This window comes from Rhipicephalus sanguineus, unplaced genomic scaffold (assembly GCF_013339695.2).
Source record: "Rhipicephalus sanguineus isolate Rsan-2018 unplaced genomic scaffold, BIME_Rsan_1.4 Seq963, whole genome shotgun sequence".
NCBI classification, from domain to species: domain Eukaryota; kingdom Metazoa; phylum Arthropoda; class Arachnida; order Ixodida; family Ixodidae; genus Rhipicephalus; species Rhipicephalus sanguineus.
The window spans coordinates 86,988-107,999 of record NW_023616390.1 but is presented as its reverse complement, the minus strand read 5'-3'; the positions used below and the strand labels follow the sequence as shown (position 1 = coordinate 107,999).

At 46.2% G+C, this 21,012-nt stretch overlaps 1 protein-coding gene and 1 non-coding gene across 2 annotated transcripts; both read left to right on the top strand.

The window, feature by feature from the left end:
- The first annotated feature begins 1,255 nt into the window (after positions 1-1,255).
- LOC125756129 (uncharacterized) lies at positions 1,256-3,579 on the top strand. The gene is made up of 2 exons (XM_037647794.2): positions 1,256-1,477; positions 2,943-3,579. The coding sequence occupies exons 1-2, from the start codon at positions 1,302-1,304 to the stop codon at positions 3,463-3,465; spliced, it is 699 nt and encodes a 232-aa protein (XP_037503722.1). The 5' UTR covers positions 1,256-1,301; the 3' UTR covers positions 3,466-3,579.
- Positions 3,580-4,164: 585 nt separating this feature from the next.
- Positions 4,165-19,807, top strand: LOC119378759 (uncharacterized). Its single transcript, XR_007414802.1, has 5 exons — positions 4,165-4,857; positions 5,390-5,575; positions 9,463-10,236; positions 13,619-13,793; positions 19,584-19,807. It is a non-coding gene; the product is annotated as an uncharacterized LOC119378759 (transcript).
- Positions 19,808-21,012: the final 1,205 nt, after the last annotated feature.

Sequence of the window (21,012 nt, the reverse complement as noted above, 5' to 3'; positions counted from 1 at the left end):
ATATATTTGGACACAGCGAATCGTGAATCGCGCGTAAGGATGATATCAACAAGCTCATAATCAACATTGGTACCCGGTATGCACTTCTTCAAAGCGTCGTCAATTAAGGAGAGAAACGGCACGGTGTGCGCTTTCTAGTAATGGGTAGCCGACGCCTGTGCTCATGCATACATAACACACACTGCACTTCAGCAACGCGGGAGGTAGAGGTTCGTAGCCTGAGTCGCAAACGCGTGCGTCCCGCTGGCCTCTGTCTCGCAGGCGCTGCTCTCGCTCCACCAAGGCACGACATTCGCCCGTCGAAATCGCGTCCTATCTGCAACGCATATTGCAGCAGTTTTGTTAGTCGGTGCTCTCGCAATTGAAGCAGTCGGCGGCAGAGAAATCCCGTTCGTGCACGTGGAAGCTGCACTACTCCGATGAGCCGACGCACGCTAACACGAATACAAAGGCAAAGAACGTAACAGCGTCAAGGGTGCCTCGGCGACGCCAGCGCGGCCAGTCTACCTCTCTGGTGTCGAGACGCTTTAACCATGACCTCCGATATCACGTGCAATCTCGGAGTAAGCGCTAGTAAGTGTCGATCGTGAAGCATTACTTCTTTTCACCTCTCACAGACGGCGGCACCGCCCCGCTCTGCTAGCTCTGCCCGCCGCGAAAGAGAAGGTGTGAAAGATATAAGGCGCGTTCGCGCCGTACGTGCCTAGCATCTCCCGAGTTGGCTTAGTCGGTAGAGCGTCGGGCGCTTGCCGTCGCGGCCGCAACGTCGTGGGTTCGATTCCCAGCGGGGTATGTTTTTCTTGGTTTTTTTCTTTCTCACCCGTTGGCGTCCATTTTATCAACGTCATATCCGTGACGGATGTACTTGGTGGACCCCGGCATAAAACACTTTCGTGTTAAAAAGAGAGAGCGAGGAGGACGCCAGCGGCCCCTCTGCGAGCGCTTGCGCGCTATTGGTTCTTCTCTTCGGGTGACGTGGCTGGGCACGCGAGCACGTTTGCGCACGCACGGAGGAACACGGAGGAGTGTTTACGGCTGTTCCATCGTGCGGAAGCACCCTCCCCATAGTCACGCCGTCACGCTGCGACGCTATGCGACGCTGCCGCAGATTGCAGATTCGCGCCACGCACATGGCGGACGCCGAAGTACGCGCGCCTGTTTCGAATTCCGCCTGCCCATCTCACGTTGAGCGGGTTTCAGTAAACGTAAACGTGCTTCCGACTGACATGGTGGACACGCGGACGCTTACGTGCGAAATAAACGCCAGTTCTCATAGCCCATGTAACATCGACCAGGTTTCGATGAGCACGCGGACATTCACGTGCGAGTTAGATGCAAGTCCTAACTGCCCATCAAACGTGAAGTGCCTCCGCGTCGACCTGTGCACGGACGGCGACGCACACGAGTGGCTCGCCAGCTACAGTAGGACAACAAACACGACATGGATCGTCGACAGGGAAACCCGAAATCCAAAGAGGTAAGTTCACGTGTTCGTTTCTTTTTCAAGTGGCAAACAGGCCAGTCTAATAACATTTGATGATATCGACGCCATTTCGAAAATGCTAAATGCGAAAGCGCTGAATGCTCGCTCATCGTATCGAAAGGCGCGTCGCTGTGTTTGTGACCGAATGCTGCATTGATATTCTGCAGCGGCGGCATTTCCAAGCCGCCGCTGCAGCTTGGAAATGCCGCCGCTGAAGTTGGCGTAGTTGAAACGTTGTTTTGAACTGAAACCAAGAGCCCTGCGTTTTCACTGTGAATTTTGGTGGTATTGTGTGATTATTTTCAATTTTGGAAAGTCATGCCTTAAATAGCCGCGTCCATTGAACTTTGCTTAACTGCAGACGGTTTTATCACCAGCTTTTGCTATTTGCGGCCCTGTGGCGCGTTTGGTTCGTTCGCAAGTTTGAGTGGCAGAATACGGCATTTCTCACACCTCGTCTTTCGGATGGCGCCGCAAGCAACGCACTGCTGAAGCAGTAACCTCCCTAGCATACGGCCATGTAATGTTTGCATTTTCGATGGTCCATTGTCGCGTGTTTACGCCCCCATTTAACATTTCTACATGTCACTGTACGTCCTAGACCACGGTCACCCTTAGCCTTGGTTTGTCGTGTGCTAAGTGAGGCTTCCATTTCGGTGCGGCAGGGTCAGAAAAGGGCTCGCAAGGCTTGCTGATGAAATGCATTTATGTACCGAAAAGTCCACGAATGCTCTTATTTATGAAGGCTAATATATCGCGACGAAAGCAACGTTTGGTTCGCGAATGTTGTTGCTTTCTTTCATCAACCTAGATTGCTGCAGCTTTTTCTGGAAAAACATATTTATATGCTTCAAGGCTTACATATTGACGCCATCACTACTGCTCTATAGGAAATGGAATTATGTGCTGGGCGCAGAAACATTGGTCTGACCAGTTCGTTGCCAGCACCTTTGCAGTTAGTGCCATGCAGAAGTCTGTTTTCATAACAAAAGAAGTAAGAAACGCAATGCTGATGTATGAATTATCAGGAGCATACTGTGTTGAACATTGTAAATTCCCGCATGCTGCACAAGTAGTGTCTTCTTACTGCTTTGTTTTTGTGTTTACCTTCGTATTATGACAGCTTTAGGTCTGTAAGCCTTGCATCCAAGTTCATGATGCTCATTCCAATCACAGCGTGTAGCCAGCTTCAGGCTGTTGACTTGTGTGCATAAAAAAAGTAGTTATGGATGTCATGTTAGTGCTTAGACATACACCGAGGGAAGCCGGAACACTGCTGACAAGCTTTTCTGCGCAGTGAAAGAATGACTGTTGAGCAATGCAAATGATACAGATGGAAAGGTTAGAACCCTACCGAACTATATCCAGCAAAGCAGTGATATATAAAAAAAAAGATAAGCGCTTTACAAAAAAAAAAGTCCTTGACGACTATAAAGAAATTTTCTCTTCTGCTTTAAAGGATGGTGTTTCACAAGAAATGGAAATGCCAGCACAGTAGCCACAACAAGACCGCTGGCCTGAACGCTACAAACTGTCCGGCATTTGTGGACATCAAGATCAAGGCCGTGACGAAGAGCACGAAAAGGAACGATTCCTTTTTGAAGAGGGAGCATCCTCTGTGCGCCATCGTCCAGCTAATGGAGGACCACAATCACCAGCTGAACTGCGCTGATGGACTGCGCCGTTTACGGAGCTCCTCTGACACCCGGTCCACTTTTCACAGTTATTTTAAAGATGGCCTTGCACCTGCTGAGGCCCTTCACCTTCACCAGCAGAAACTTGCTGTTGAAGATGATGGTGTCGAACAACTGGCGAATGGTGCACTCAATCCTTCTGCAAACACTGTGTACCACTGGTTTAGGGTGTGGCGCAAGGATCACTATGGTGATGCAGTGGACCCACTAAGCAAGCTGGAGGAAAAGGCACCGTTGTACCATCAAAATGGTGCGTTGCAGCTCCTTGTAGAATCTACTTCCTTTTAAAGCTTCTAGAGATGCTGATATTGCTGTTCCAAAAGTAATTGCCTCACTTTACTGTTGTCTGTTCCAGTCATTGTGTGCATGTTACACATAACCGAGATGCAAAGTCGAATCAACCTCGTGAGAGACTTCTCGATAATTGTCAAAAGAAAATATAGTTTGAAAGAGAATTGGGGCAGCTACGCACTAGTGGTGCGAAGACTGAGGAAGCAGCGGAGCTGGTGGCCTTACCCTTCTCCTGACCCTCACTTCTCTTTTCCAACTCTTGCTCTTTTTCACCCCTTGCTATGGCTGTGCAATGCTTCACCCGCTTCCCTCCTCCTTTCTCGCACCCTCACATCACTCCTCCTCACTTCCCTTTTCCACGACCTTGCTGTACCACACTATGCATGGCTATGCAATGCTTTACCCTCTGCCCCCTTACACTTACTTCCTTTCCAACATCCTTGTATGCCACACCGTACTAGCACAGAGAGAGCGAGTGCACGCTGGACACGTGTAGTGTAAGCTGCGCAGTTTCGTTTGAATACCACGCGGCACAGCCAAGAGCTGAAACAGCTCGACTGTTTAAAAAAGAAAGCCATTATCGTCCACCACAATCCCATTTCGCTTCCTGTAGTTGGCTGAAGACTTGGCAGAAATAGTGCCACATTCACATGGGCGTTCCTAGGGGCATTTGTATCTAGAGAAGAGATGTGGACTGCATTATCCAAACTTCTGTTTACATCTTATCGAAATCAGATGCAGCTGTTTTACATGCTGCTGGGAATTTTTGACGTTGCCCACTATGCACACGTGCATCTGGTGTAATTTTTTACACTGCTCTGAAAAAAAATTGCAAGTATAGGGCACATTGAGTACCTTTTGCCTCCTTTCCATGTCTTTCTCTGCTTGCAGCGCTAATGCACATTCCTCAGCTTTAGGGGTGGCATTGTGATTTGCATTGCATTCACTTGAATAAAACTGTACAACTGTATCCCATGTCTTAGCTTTGGTTCAGTGGGGAAGAAAGCTACTGCTAAGGCATTGCAGTGTTTTAGAAGTCATAAAAGGAATGTCTGAACACTGCTGTTTTTAACTTCTCTTCTGTAACCACTTGCAGGTGTCAACGTTTGCACAACCAAGTCAAAGGATGGCAACTGCTGGGCAGTGTTAGTTGTTACAAAGATCATGCAGCGGACGCAAGGCTTGGAATCTGCAAGCGAGATCATATTTTTGGACTCAACAGCCTCCTGCGATGAGTCACAGGCTACCGTTACAGTAGCACTCGCAGCTACTCCAGTTGGTGCTTTACCGATTGCTGTGCTTATGCACAATTCTCAGACAACGGAGAGCTACAAGACAGCCTTTGGCCTCTTGAAACAGAAATATCCCTTCTGTTTTGGTGGCTTACATGTAAGCAAGCTACAACTTCTAAAGTATACCTAGGGTAATTTGAAAGCCTGAATTATTAAATGGATTAGTGTAGGTTGTAAATGAAAGGGTGATACCATACATTTCTTCTGAGCACCCCATGTGCTCAGAAGGTAATGTTTGAATGTTTTGTGTAATAACGTGGTTCCACAATATACTTGCAAAGGAACACTTGACATTGGCACTCGTTATATCAATGGCAAAAAATTGATTCAAGCATTCCATTTAATACACTTCAATTCGATAATTGCTGAAAAACTTATAAAGCTTAAAATAAATAGCGCAGCTCATGAGCATAACAGCAAAACACAATAAACATCCTTACAACCAACTGCCAACCATGCTGTGAGGTGCTGTGTGTGCGACCAACAGCCTTTGCAAGAACACTAGGGCTATGAAGCATTTTTTATTTTTGCAGGCTTGCATCTTGCTCTAAGGTCAAATTATAGTTATTTTTTTAGCTGTCATCGAAAAATGAAGAACAAGTGTCAACATGTGTTCATTTATTTTTCAGACCCCACAGTCATTCATGACTGATAATTCAGCGGCAGAAAAAGCAGCTCTGCAAGCAGTGTGGCCTGAAGCAACTCAGTTCCTCTGCCATTTTCACGTGGCCCAGGCAGAATGACGTTGGCTGCATGCATCGAGCAACAAGATCAGCCATGACGAGAGACGGGAGCTGATGACTGCGTTCCAGAAGGTGTGTATAATGATGCACCATGCAGTATGAAAAGTTGTGTGTTAGAACCCAAAATCCCAGACTTTTCCTACGGGAAAAATGCACCTGAGAATGCAGGATTGATAATGTGTATGGAAAGCTACAGTGACCACAGGGCTACTACAATACATCATTAGCATTCCTTCTTCAGTTCGTCGTAAGGCTGTTGAAACCATCCGTGGCTACAATAAAGCTGACTACCAGAGCATAAACAAGAAACTTGTCCGCTTTTTTAATCTAACTTTTCCACCAATGTTTTATTAATGGACTGTAGATGATAACTGGGTTCTTTTCAAACAAAGTTGCGGAACTCATTGTGAACTTTGTTCTGTTAATTGTCATAAAAAACGATAATACAAGCCCCCGAACACTGACGAACAAAAAGAAGCGATTATACAATAAGGCTAAGCACATTAATAAAGCCCTTTGTAGACTTTGATTCCACTCTTGCACCAAAGTGCGCCAAACTCGATTTACTGCGCCATCCTGATAAAATCGATGTAAATTGCGCCAAACTGCACCATAGTCTTGTGTTTGGGGGCGTCTGGCGCGTCAAAACATGTGCAGCATAATATTAGGGCCACCAAAGCTGCAATCACTCACAACGAATTATTCCGCTGAATAAACAGCGCTCATGCCTGCGTCCCGAGTAAGCCACGATGCCATACAAGTTGCTGACATAGCTTCTGTTGCACAAGTTGACTCGACGGCAAAACATGCTCTCCGCAGAGGATCATGACGTCTAGGCCTATCGGCAGCGAGGTGTGGTGGCGATTCATTGGTGGACGTCGTCTGTTTCGGAAACGCTGCTGATAGCTTGTTTCCAGCATTGCTCGCTTTTAATTAAAGCAATGTTCAGTAATAACTGCACGCATGCCGCTAAAATGTCCATCACCTCTATTTCTGGACATTGCGGAATGAAATCTGGGAAAACCAGCAATAGTTATACAAATATTCTATGGAAGAGCACGTGAATGGTGGGAACACGTTGACACTTATCTTATTTTAGCCATGGATCTTCATCCAGAAGAGCTTTTTTGTTATTCCTTCTGCGAGCCTATCCGCGTTTGTCATTGCTGTTACGGTAAATACTACCCACAAAGAGACCCTGCCCATTAGAGTTTGTGAGGGTCCAAATTCGAATTTTTTGGTTGCTTTTTAAAAATGTCATCTTATTAATAAAAGTATGCCTCCTAGTCGGAGCACCCGTAATTCTGTTTTAATTTGCACAGCTGTCGATAGCGGGCCCTTCGTTGACGACCTTGGCGTCGCAAGGGCCACTGTGAAGCGGCTACGCTATGTTACACGTCTGCCTCTATCCAGATCCGGTAGCTGACTCACAGTAAAAAAAAAGCAGTTTTACTTAATGGGACAATAAAGTGAAACAATGAATCAGTTTACATTGATAAATTGTGCTATGAAACTCTAATGTCGTTGATTTCATCATTATCGGTTCATAAATAAAGGACAAAATCAAGGTAAAAGTTTATATTTAAATATTGCACCAAAATCTTCGTGGGTCTCGTCACACATTTCAAAGTGTTTTTTTCGTAGTTTTACGACATTGGCTCAACAAAATCTTCTGAAACTTCATATGTTAAGCCTCTGGCCCCCTTAAAGCACAATGCTCTTCATTTTTACCGATTAGCAACTACATAGGTCCTAGCATACGGTGTCAGAATCAGTGACGTCATGGTGATTGGTGTGAGAATTTTATGGTGACGTCGCCTCGCGCATTTTCTTTTTTCGCGTTTTCTAGCTTTCCAAGCATCTTCTCGCGGCAAGCATGGTGATTTTGGTATTGTGAAAGAATAATTTACTAATACAAGAAAAATAGCTTCTCTCTTTACTGTACCCTTAAGGGTGAAGCAATGAATGTGATAGCAAAGAATTGTATTGGTATATGAAGTAAGACTAGCAGGTAACTTTTGGATTTGATCTCGCGGCCGCTCCAGGTACCAAAGTTGTTTTAGTGCTGTCAGTTATCTAAGCGTGAAGTAAGCGTTGAGAGCACAGCAAGTTTACCAGCCATCTCCTAGTGCCTCGAGATTGCACGTGCGACTGCACCCTTCGGGTGGTGCAGCCCCCCCCCCCCCCTCACCTCCCCTGGTGTCCTTTCATGCTCCTTACGGAAGACGGGTGGGGCGTTCCTCTCTGCTTGATGAGAAATCGACAGCAGTTGTCGTACGCAGGATGATGTTATCACTTGCGTCCTCCATGCGACAGACGGCTGGGTCGTTTCATTTCCGTTTTTGTCACCGCGTTTGTCACAAGCACTCACAAGCTTTTGCTCGTGGATAGAACCTATGATGCGCGGGATGATGTTATCAATTTGGACTATGGAAAATGGCGGTGACAGCAAAAACCCCTTGATGGTGTCCGTATAATTGCTATCGCAATAAAAATAAAAATATAAATACACTGTCTCCCGCTAAAGGGGACCATGAGGCGATGCGAAGCAGCGTTTTGGCATGTCAGGGAGTGGAGAGGGGGAGGGGTAGTGGAGAGGGTTTGCGCATGCACAGTAAGGGTGGTCACGCTGCACACCACCACCACCACTGGATTGAACTCCGCCCTAAGATGCTTCGCATCTAAAAAATTTCGAGGAGCCATTCCACACTCTAAGGTGGATGACAAGCAAGGCTGTTCAGCGCACGACACAGAGGTGATGTGGTGGAGGCCAGTTTGGTATGTAACTAAGAAGGGTGTGCGTGTAGGCCAGTCTGTGATTCATTATGTAATGGTAACTGCAGAAACAGACGGGAAACAGGACACACTGCTTCGTGTTGTCTCTTTTTGTGTCCCGTGTGCTTCTGTGGTCACCCTTGCTAATATTAATTGATATGTAAGGCCAAGTTGTTAACCGCCAGGCTCTTAATGTTCAATAAGCATTACTTTTTGCACTGTTCCCTAGATGGCATTAGGAGGTCTCCGGCGTACAAAAGGAATGTCCTAGCCATATATAGCTTTGCTGCAAAAAGAAAACGAAATTTGTGATATCACGTAGTCCCCCGTTGAACGCACTTTCGTGGAAGCTCAACTTGAAGCGGATCTCCATCTTCCAGGCAACGCGGTGCATGCACAAACAATAGTCTGTAAGCACTGCGATAATGCTCATGCTACAGCACAGAGGCGCATCAGAGAGGGAGGGAGTGTTGGAGGAGGTTGTTTCTCCGAGGCTAGTTAAGTGACGTCATGTTGCACCAGCAATACAATTGATCGAGAAGGGAAAGAACGTGGCTTTCGCCTTGGAGTCGTCCTAGGGCAGGGGTTTCAAGCCCGTGGCCTGCCACAGCCCGGTGCTACATCGACAGGCTGCTAGGCTCATCGTCATGTTTGGAAGTACCTACTTGTGCGAATAACTGTTCTCCTTGCTCACAGTAAACATGTCTGGTCGAGGATGAACAGGTGCGGTCTACCATGAGGATTGCCTCCGAACAGAAAGTTAATGTGGGCATTTCTTCTCTCGTCGCAGCTAAGCTTTGCCAAGCCAGCATGTTTAGAACTTTAGCCGTTATGTTGTGCTTCACAAGGAGTAAAGTTTTATGACTTTGCTAAATAGTACCCGCATACATAATTTCCACTCACTCTGGGACTATGGGACAGTGACAATAGTTGCAATAGTAATGGACATAGCTTAACTTTGTGTTATGTGTGCACATGGACTCGTAGTATGATCCACGATGGTAAATTTTCGCTCTCAGCTGGCAGGTTCGGGTCGAACTTATTTTAATTCATCATACACTCCACAGCCAGAAATGAGTTACATTTGAAGTGTGTCTTGTATTCCTGTATCGTGTCTAGTCATGTAACGTAAACAACTGAAATATGGCTTTAAACATAGAAGTCGTGTCTTTTATCATTTGCAGGTGATGTATGCGTCATCGGTGAAAGAGACTGCCACCGAAGAGTTACAGCAGAAGCCTCAGCGTGCATATGTGACACGCGTAAAAACATTCCTTGAAAGGAAGGAAGAGTGGGTGCTCTTTTTTCGGTTGGGCCTTATAACAAGAGGCCACAACACGAACAATTACGCAGAAGCCACCATTCGTTTATTGAAGGATGTGGTACTTGGCAGGCAAAAAGCCTATAATGTAGTTGCCCTTGTGGACCTTGTGGCGACAGTCTGGGAGGGCTACTTTTCAAGGAGGCTGCTCAAACATGCGTACAACCGTGTGGCAGCTCACCAAGTGTTCTACGAGAAGCTTGTGCAAAACATGCCCGAAAGTGCTGCGCAGTCGATCCGTGCTCTTGGCGATAGCATGTATGAGGTGCCCAGTGCGCAGGGAGACGGCAAGACCTATCACGTTTGGCAAGACGTCGGCACTTGCACCTGTGGAAGTGGCCAACAAGGGGCATTCTGCAAACATCAAGCCCTTGTACACAGCATGTTTGGAGGAGGGTTTCCAAATGCCCCAGTACTAACGACTGAGGACCGGCACAAGTTGGGTGTCCTTGCCTTGGGTGATAGGTGCCCTGACAAAAGTTTTTTTGGAAGCTTCCGCGAGGTACTGCCAGATCTCCCGTCCACCAGCACTGCTCAGGAAGCACACAGCCAGCATGTGCTTGATGCTCAGGATGAGCCAATGGATCTTGATGAAGATCACATGGAGGGCGTGAATTCCAACGAGCAACGCCATCAGGTGTGTGTCTCATTATCTTCATAGGTGCTTTCGTATAAGCTTCAACTGAAGGGCAGCGCAAAATCATGCACAACCAACCAGCCTGCCAGTGCTTTGTCAGTGTGTCATAATCACAATTTGAGATGAGCTTGTCTTGAAAGCTCTGCGATATGATTAGTTGGTAGATTACACAGCTTTGGTTTGTGCAGGAAAAGTCGTACTTGTGTTGTCAGCAATTTATTTTGTCTTGCCACTGGTGTACTAACTAAACTACGTTGTCGATATTGCCAGGTAACAGCGATTCTGTTTTCACTTCTGCCTATGAAGCAGTAAGTAATGTTGCTTTAACATTAATTTACCATGCCTTCACTTTTATGCCATGCTCACTTAAAAAGCTCGGTGTCATTTTAAATTCAGCTGTGTTGTTAATGAGCTACGATACTTTACTTTTCAGCAAGGTCAAGTATTCTATGACTTTCTCTGAAGCCCATGTTTTTAAACTACGTTTGATTTAGTTTGCTTCATCGTGTTGCATACAATGCTGAATGTGATTTGTTTTATGCCAGAAAAGCCTGCTAAAGTTGGTGTCCGCATTTGATAGTGTTGCAAGAATTAAAAGAGAGGGAAAATGTATTTCAGTGCAACCATTCTGCATGGTTGTCATGAATAGTTGTCATGAATGGAGATGTTAGTAATGAGGGCAGTGATGGGACAACTGCGCCAATTGTACCAAACTGCTCAAACAGGTAAAACATGCTACATTTGCTACATTTTTACAAAAATCTCATAATTTGCGCAGAGCGTGTGTGAAGACGTCATTCTTGTAGTGTTTCGGAGAAAAAGGAGACCGAACATACTTGTTCACATTATTTAAGTTAATACTGTAATTATGAATGGTCACTGAAGCATACTGGCAATGTAATTGAAGGAGTTGCTAGGTGCAACCCTGCCAAGCCATTCAGACAGGCCTTTACTGTGTTAATCTACTAATGACCACGTCTTGTTACAAAACAGTATATGTGCAATCGGAGATTCATGTAAACGTTGAGGAATGGTCTTAAACTCAGAAAATAACTACTGCTTCATGTTACTTGGAAACAACTAGTCAGTGGATTTGTGCATTCAAATAAAAAACAATCGGGCCTCAGATATTTACAAGCTTAAATACCTAGGCATTACACTCCCAATTAAGTTCATGTGGTCAGAGCATATATCCTATATTTGTGTAGCCAGTCTCCAAAGACAGTGGTTCCTTAAGGAAAACTTCAAAATGCACCATGTAGCACAAAACATCTAGCTTACAATGCCTGCATGATGTCTGAACTGCAGTTCGCCTCAATTGTATGAGATCCGCATTACCAAAAAGATACTGTGAAACTAGAAAACGTTCAAAGGAAAGCAGTTAGATTTTTATTTGGAAAGTACAAATGCCTAAATTCTCATACTGATTTCATGAACCTCATTGAAATATGGATGTTCTTCATTCCTTCACAACTGCCTTACAGGTAAGATAAATTTAGCTCTACGAACATCTGTTAGGTGCATTAGTACAAGGACAAAGCAAGACAGTCATAAACATTCATTGGCACCAATCTTGGCTCGCACAAAAGCATTTCGAAGCAGTTTCTTCTTCCCTCACACAGTTGCAGATTGGAGTTCTTTGCCATCTAGCATACTAAGCCCTGACGATTTTGTTGGTTAAATGCAGTGCCATGTTCTGAACATCTAGCATGCTTAATTTTTACTGCTCCTACTTATCTTTTTCATACGGTGTGTGCTTTTATTTCTGTGTTCAGCTCTTGTGTTGTTAGTGTATACACTTTTGCATTGTAAATAAAGCCCATCCTGCTTGAGCCAAATTATTGGCTTGCACTATTTAAAATAAATAAGTATTTTTACTACTACTAGACCCTACTGCAAGATTACATTGCTAAGTAGAGTAAAATAGCTTTTAACTATTGCGGACCAAATAAAAAGTAACACTTCACGAAATTACAAGTTCTTGGAAGCCAGTCTTCTGTTTGATTCGTTCCATAAATTAGAGTGAACATGCGTGCATCATGTTCCTCAATAGACCCTTTCCTTGTCAAAGGTAAAAGGAAGATGCTGACCAAATACAAAAGAACTTTAAAATAAAAGACATTTCAGCTCTCGTACGGAGCCCTGTTCACAATCTCGAACAGTCTTGTCCGCAAGACCATTTCCTTATAATCACTTTGCTTTACAAATATTGTAGAACTATTTGTCGTAACATAATTTTGTAGAAGTTCATGCATCATGCTTAATTTTTAAGTTCTGTTTGATGGTACATTCATCAGACTTCATTTACAATTCCACGCGCTGCAATAAACTGTAGTATTTTGCGTAAAAAGCATGGTGGCCCAGCATCCCAATATCTCGGTTCTGTTTCTTGACCACAGCGACAGTTAGTGTTTCAGAACATGTAGAAATTAAATACAAAGCCTGCCTTTGCCTCAAATTTCGGGGAGCATATATTAGATTTCTGGCAGAAAGGACTATTTATAAACCTGAATTTCATTTTCCGCCCATGTACCAGAATCCTGACGATTCTCTCCATAAAGAACAACAGCAGGCACTTCACCACGCAGCGAAGGCCTGAGGGTGGCTGTGAAAGCAGAAGTGTCGTCAAAATAGTTCTTCTGGATAGTAACAGAATGCATGAAAGAGTAGGGAAAGTCATATTCACTAACAAATATGACGTGGATGCTGGGTAAATGTTAGGTGGCCTGAGGTCATGGGACTACAGAAACTTAGGGCTGTCCACAGAAAAACAAAGATCTCTTGGGGTATTCTAAGCAAACATGCATGTATTAGTGCAGAAATCTATTCTATTAAACATGTAATACGGGTCTGCAGCTTAGAGACAAATATTTGCGCTTCAAGATGCGCCCTTGGTAATGCTCCAAAAGGTTGCTATGCTGCTCCATAGTGAGGTTTTAGCTGCTCCAGAAGCAGCGCCGAAGTGGCTTCAGTCAACCACATCACTGTGAGGGTGCCTGTGTAAGTGCTTGGGGTGTAAAGTATTTGTAGAGTGAAACGCATGTCTAGAACATTAGTTGCTTGTCGTGCTGGATGCTTGAATTCTTACGACCACATTATGATGGGCTCTGCGCTTAAGGCTGAGTTTGCAGTGTGCTTCATGGCTTGCATGTGAGCTCACTTCTTAGTCAAAATATGTGGTGACCAAACATTAACTCAGCAGCAAGTATAGGGAAAATTCCACATGGGAGAGGCTTATGCATTATACCTTAACACATCAACTGTCAGTCCTACTTAGAGGCTTATGCAACATAAATGAAGATGGAAACAGTATCATATTGTAGAAAACACAGGGACAGCGTATTTAGTTTTTGTTTGTTTTTCTTCATATTTGCTTGCACAGGATGCTGCCGAGGTGCTGAAACAAATCCATCAGGAGGAGTGGCGTTTTTACTCCTTGGCTGCAGACAACCCATACTACCTCACTCTACTTGAACAGGTGCTGGCAGAAATGAAGAAAGTGCACAAGGAACCTCAAGTGATGGCTTCTTACTTTGCCCAGAAGGCTGCTTTTGCAAGTGCGAGGAGGCGTGGCCGCATAATCAAAGTTCAGCCGACTGGAATAGCTAGACGTCGGCCAGGTGTGGCCAGAGGTTCAGGCAGAGTGCAAGCGGGTCGCCCTTCGAAACGTCCAGGTTGTAAAAAGACCAAGCGTCCACATGCCTTGCACTTAAGCGTGAAGAGTGGTGTGGCACATGCAAAGTCCCATGGAACCGGCCACTGAACACCCAATGCAGGCAGCATTCATGAATGTTTGAACAGGTGATAATGTGGTATGAAAATGGCACCACTGACGGCCTGTGTAGCACATACAAGCTTGCTGCGCTGCAGCCATACCAAGAAGTGTTTGTTGCACAACAGTGTATTGTATTCTGAAAATTGAACTGTCGTTTAACTTGCATTGTCATAGTACTTAAAGGGACACTAAAGAGAAACAGTGAATCGGTTTAGATTGATAAATTGTGCTATGAGAACTCTAACGTCGTTAATTTCGCCATCGTAGGCTTATTAATAGAGGAGAAAATAAAGTTCAAAGTTTCATTTTTAAATTTCGCGCCGAAAGCTCCCCGCATGACGTCATGGATTCGAAGTATTTATCGCATTTTGGCACCATTGGCTCAACAAAATTACCCCAAACTTGGTATGTTAAGTCTATGGCCCCCTCAGAGGACAATGTACTTCATTTTTACCGATTAGGAACTAAGTAGTGCCTAGTAGACGCCGTCAAAACATCTGATGTCACGGTGAATGGTGCGGAAACTTCTAGGTGCCGTCGCCACCCATATTTTGTTTTTGCGCGTTCTCTCACAGCAAGCGTGGTGCTTTTGTCATTGTAGAAGAGTGCTTTACTGATATGAGAAAAGTCGTTTTGCTCTTTAGTGTCACTTTAAGGATGCTGAGCTGCATTTTATGAAAAGTGGTGTTCACGGAATTAAGTATGCATTACATGAAAGCCTGCTTATTTAAATTTACATCTAGTCACTCCGACTAGTGCAAAGGATGAATGCAAGTGGAAGCCATATATGCAAAAATTGCACGTAAGCTGCAATCTGCCCTAACTAGCTTGCTACCTTACAGCCACCTTAAAAACACACGTAACAGCACAATATTTATTGTGTTCTAATTATTAAACGAAGATAGGCTGCACATTATTTCATAATGTTATGTTATATATATTTGGAAAGTGTCTATTATTATCAGTATATTCACTATATTGTTACGGATGGTATGAGTTTATTTACAATGAGGTTAATGAAGCGGCAGGCAAAATACAAGGGACGGTCCGCTGGTGCCGATCACCAAATCCCTCGCGCCCGTTCTTCTTCTTCGTTCTTCTTTCGCGCTCTTTCAGCGCCGCGTTACATTTTCTTCGGGGCCAGACGAAGCTCACCGAGCAAGTCAGAGGGCTCGCTGAGTGCAGGGCTTCAGTCGTGCAACATGGACAAGTTGCGTCTTGCGTGAACGGCGGTTGCCAGCTGTCACTTTTGCGATGACGTAGGTGACGTCGCTCAAACCTTTGACGACGACGAATGGACCGGTGTACTTAGAAAGAAGCTTTTGGCAAAGTCCCTGCTTTCTTACTGGTGTCCACAACCATACGAGATCACCTGTTGCAAAGGTGACTGGCAAATGTCTTGCGTCGTAACGGGCCTTAGCACGGGAATGGGACGAGAGAGTTCTGAGCCGGGCCAGTCGACGTGCTTCTTCAGCGCGACACAAGGTCTGCGCAACACTTGCGTTTTCGTTGGTCGAGAAAGGAAGCACGGTGTCGAGGAAACTTTGAGGATGGTGAGCGTAGAGCAGAAAGAAAGGTGTATATCCTGTTACTTCGTGTTTGGCAGTGTTAAAGGCATATATTATGAAAGGTAGTACGGCATCCCAGTTCTTATGGTCCGCTGAGACATACATTGAAAGCATGTTTATGATGGTACGATTGGTGCGCTCAGTTAGCCCGTTGGTTTGCGGGTGGTAAGGCGTGGAATGCCGATAGTGGCACCCACAGAGCCGTAGTAGTTTTTCGACAACGTCAGCGGTGAACTGCCGGCCACGATCACTTATTACCACACGGGGAGCTCCGTGACGGAGGATAATCGAATGCAGTAGGAACCAGGACACATCAGATGAGGTGGCTGAAGCAAGTGCCATCGTCTCAGTGTAACGTGTTAGATAATCCACGCAGACGATAATCCAGCGGCATCCGGTCGAAGACTTGGGGAAAGGGCCGAACAAATCTATGCCAACTTTTTCGAAAGGCGAAGTCGGTGGTGTAACTTGTTGCAGTGTACCTGCAGGAAGAGCAGTCGGTTGCTTGTGGCGTTGGCATACATCACAACTGGCGACGTAGTGCTTCGTCGTCTTCCACTGTCGAGGCCAGTAGAACCGCTGTCGGATGCGATGAAGCGTCCGAGCAAATCCAAGGTGCCCAGACATAATGTCGTCGTGCATTGCTCGGAACACCGCAAGGCGCAAGTGTTCTGGGACGACGAGAAGCAGTGGGGCACCATTGCTTGAGTAATTCTTGCGGTACAAAACATCGTCACGAATCACAAATTGCGTTGCGTGTTGAGATCTGTTGGTCGCATCAATAATTGGTCTCAGAGATGGGTCGCGCAGCTGCTTCTGACTGAAGATGTACAGACTCGGAAAGTCCAAGGAGACCGTCGCAAGGTAATTGTCGAAATCATCATCATTGGTGCTTGTAGTTGGAGGTGGTAGACGAGATAAGCAATCGGCGTCGGCGTGGCATCGCCCACTCTTGTAGTCCAACGTAGTCCAACAAGCCAACATGGGGAATGATGGTCGGTTACGATATTGAAATGTCGGCCGTACAAATAAGGTCTGAACTTGTGTATGGCGAAAACAACTGCGAGGCATTCCAGTTCTGTTACAGTATAATTGCTTTCAGCCTTTGTCAGAGCACGACTTGCATTCGCAACGACATGTTGGTGTCCGTCATGAAACTGGACGAGGACGGCACCAACGCCCATGCCACTTGCATCGGTATGCATTTCTGTGAGTGCCTCCGGGTCGAAATGATGCAGAAGGGGTCCAGAAGTGAGCAAAAACTTCAACTGTTCGAAAGCAGCCTCATGCTCAGCGGTCACCGGTAGGGGGGTGTCCTTCGAAGCAAGTCTGTCAGTGGATGAGCTAGCTGGGCGAAGTTTTTAATAAACCGGCGAAAATAAGAACAAAGGCCCAGGAAGCTACGAAGGTCCTTCACCGTCTTTGGTGGCTTGACGTTGTGGACTGCAGTGATCTTGTTGGGATCTGGTCGTATGCCGTCCTAGTCGACTAGATATCCAAGAACAACGGCTTGGTGCTCACCGAAGTGGCACTTCTTGGAGTTTAAAATAAGACCAGCTTGTTTGATACAACTGAGAACAACGCTGAGCCACTGGTTATGCTCGTGGAAAGTCCTGCCAAAAAATAATGACGTCATCGAGATAACACATACAAATCTCCCATTTGAGACCGCAAAGGATGGAGTCCATGAATCGCTCGAAGGTTGCTGGAGCGTTACATAAGCCAAACGGCATAACGTTAAACTCAGATAAGCCGTCGGGCGTAACGAAAGCAGTCTTTTCTCTGTCAGACAGATGCATTGGTATCTGTCAGTACCCAGACCTGAGGTCGACGGATGAAAAGTACGAGGCGGAGTGCAGGCAATCAATAGCATCGTCGATGCGTGGTAAAGGATACACATCTTTCTTCGTGACGGCGTTAAGGCGGCGGTAGTCGACACAAAATCTCCATGAGTTGTCTGTCTTTTTGACGAGTATAACTGGAGCTGCCCAGGGGCTGCGTGACTCCTGAATAACGCCCTTCTGCAGCATGTTGTTGACCTGTTCGGCGATCACTTTCCTTTCCGAAGGGGATACGCGGTAAGGCTTCTGGCGTATTGGTGTAGCATCTCCCATGTTGATACGGTGGTGCATACGGGAGTTTTGCAGCGTAAAACAATGATCGCTTTGAGCAAAATCAAAGACTGGGGCGTACCTGGCAAGTACCTCTTGAAGAACGTCCAGCTCAGTAGAAGACAGCGACTTGTTTATCATGCACCACAAGTCGGCTGAGTAGTCAGGCGTGGGGGACGGATGTCTGGGGACCCTTCAACCGTCCGGAACGTAATTGTGGTCATCTCCTCAAACGTTCCCAATTTGAATCCGGCTGCAGACGGACAGACTCTGCAGAAGCGTTGACTGCCACAAGAGAGCCACTCCGTCGATAACTTGAATAAACGCCGAGGGACCAGCACATTCTTCTTAAGTGCGTGGTAAGATCTGGTTCCACTAGGCCGCTGCAGGATCCCAACAGGACACGAGAAGAGCACACGGGAATAAACATGGCTGAATGACCCAGGGCTCAACGCATCTCGGACAAGAAAGAACGTCGGCGGGTTGAGCCCGAAAATCGTCAATTACGGCAGTTGGCAACGTGCTTTGGAGAATAATTTCCCCAGTCCCACAGTCAAGTGTAGTGCCATATTCACGCAGGAGGTCTATCCCTAAGATAACACTACGAGTTGCTTGCGCCAGACAATGAATTCTGCTCTAAAACTTTGTCCTCCAATCTTTACTAAAGCCGAACAAACACCAACGGGGCGCAACATTTCTCCTCCAAATCCACGAAAAGTTTCATTGCGATCCCACGCAAACATAACCTTATGTCCTAAAAAGTGATTTTTAAAATGAAGGCTCATCACCGAAATAGTCGCACCAGTATCTACAAGAGCTATAGTGTTTACACCGTCTATACACACACGCACTTTGTTCTTCAACATAACAGCAGAAGGAGGAATTGGCGAATTGGACTGTCCCGCGACCGCACCTCCATCGGTCGCACCAGCTAGTTTCCCAGCTGGGGAGAAGGCGACCGACGACGCGGGGACGGCGAATGGCGTGGTTGTCTCGAAGGCGGCGTGAGGCTTCGCTCGGATGCTGGGGACTCGTCACGCAATCTGTTAGGCCGCTGCTGTCGTAGAGGGCTAACGATAGATTGAGATGTCAAGGTTTCGTGTACACGAGCCGGGTATGCCGAGAAACGTGGCGCTCGCGGCTGGGGGCGACAGAAGCGCGAGATATGCCCTCGGAGGCGGCACGTGTAGCATATTGGCACGTCACGGTTCCAATTAGTTGTAGCAGAGGCTCGCGGAGTTGGGTGGTACTCCGCAGCGCACATCGTGACGTCTCGTAGTAGTCTGCAGGGGACGTTGTGTGTCGGGGATATTCCGCAGCAGCACGACGTGGTGGTGACATCCGGCGGCGACCGTGACTTGTCGGGAGCGATCGGAAGCTCGTGCTGGAGTGCGCCTCTTCAGATTGTGGTAGATACTCGATGCGACGCTCTCGCTTCCAGAAGGATGGTGGTTCGGGAAACTCGTCATATGCGCATTGATAGCCAGCCTCTGCTCCCTGAAGCCATGCTAGCTCTTCTTGAACTACTCGACGCACGATCAGAGGAAGGTCTTCGCAGGCGGCGACGTCCATACTTGAAACCATAGGGACGTTGTCCAAGCACCCGAACTTCTGCAAAATTCGTCGGGTCTTCAGTGCCTCGAATGCCCGACATTGCCGCCTAAACTCGGAAGGTGTGTTCAGGTTTTCCTTTGTAATTAAAAAGCTATAAACATCTTCAGCGATACCCTTTAACAGATATCCGACCTTGTCTTCGCCGGACATGTTCGTGTTCACAATGCCACAAAGCTTCAGTACTTCCTCAATGTACATTGTACACGTTTCGCCGGGCAATTGTGCTCTACGTGCGAGTGTCTGTTCAGGCTTCTTTTCTTGGAACTTGTGTCCCCAAAGCAGGCCTTCAGTTCCTCAACAAAAGTCAGCCAAGTGGTCAGCACGTGTTCATGGTTCTCGAACCAAAGCAGGGCGGTCCCGGCGAGAAGAATGCCACGTTCACGAGCTTCGCCGACTACTCCATTCGTGATAGCGGCTCACTCTTTCGTAGTGCTTTAACCAATTGTCCACGTCTTCATCGGTCCTACCTGAGAATATGCGTGGCTCAGGTGCCCAGTAGCTAGGTTGTTTTGGTCGGTGGCTGCCTTGCTCCGTGACAGCGGTTGGTGCGTGGGCGTTGCCGGCCGACGTGCCTTCGCGGGCGTCGGTCATGTCTGTGTGTTCCGGAGGTAGTCCAGCTAGGCGTCGGCTTCTTCGAAGGTCGTCTGCGACAGTGTTGTCCAGGGCGTCGGTTACCCCGCACCAGTCACCAAAGCTGTTACGGATGGTGTGGGTTTATTTACAATGAGGTTAATGAAGCGGCAGGCAAAATACAAGGGACGGTCCGATGATGCCGATCACTAAATCCCTCGCGCCCGTTCTTCTTCTTATTCTTCTTTCGCGTTACAATATTTTATATTTTTCCGTTTTTTTAACATTTTTATGCATGTGCCCTTTTGTCTTCATTTTCAGCATATAATGCTTGTAATTATCTGCCTTCATTACATACATTTTGTTTTCATGTGTGCACTTTTTATCCTTGTGTCGTATGTGATTAAGCACAGGCGCACCGAAACATCGCTTTATTTGCAAATTTGTGTGATGTGGTTACTTCACAAATCATGTTAAAAGTCATGTTCAAAATAAAGTTTGCTGCCAGTTTTGTTTGTAGATCCTATACAGTGCTTAATCTCATCGCATGTAACCCTCATCTGTGCAATTACTTAGTTTAACATGACCGGAGGAAACAGGAGTCTCATTTTCATTCAGCAGACTGACATGCATGAGCCGGTATGCCATGGAAGAATTAATAAAGTCTACATCTTGTGATGATGTACACTGCTATACAGGTTTACGTAACTTTCCTTGCTTTGTTGTCATAGTGTACATCGTTCAGCCAGATTTTCCAAATATGTTTACATGTCTACTGTTGAGCAGTCAGTGGTACTACTAAGATGTAGGCAGTAGCATTGTGATGTGTGTTTGGTCACCTTTTTGGTGTTGAAACCAACCTGCTATGTGCAACAGCTCTATAGCACACATTCTCCTTGTATATCAGCGTTTTTGATGTCCACTGCTGTACAAAAAAGCCTCTGCCAGTGATTCCGATTTGCCCAGTCCTGTGTGAGCTCATTCCATTTTATGCATGCAAATTTCTTAATTTCGTCACTCCATCTACAGTCTGCCTTTCTCAGCTATGTTTCCCATTTCTTGGTATGCCATTTTCCATCTCCCTCGCATTACATGACCTGCCTCAGTCCACCTTTTTTTTCCCTCAATGTCAGCTAGA

Coding starts and splice junctions, on each gene's coding strand:
- LOC125756129 (XM_037647794.2), top strand. CDS start 1,302: ATGAGCACGCGGACATTCACGTGCGAGTTAGATGCAAGTCCTAACTGC. Junction 1,478..2,942: donor GAAACCCGAAATCCAAAGAG/GTAAGTTCACGT, acceptor TCTGCTTTAAAG/GATGGTGTTTCACAAGAAAT.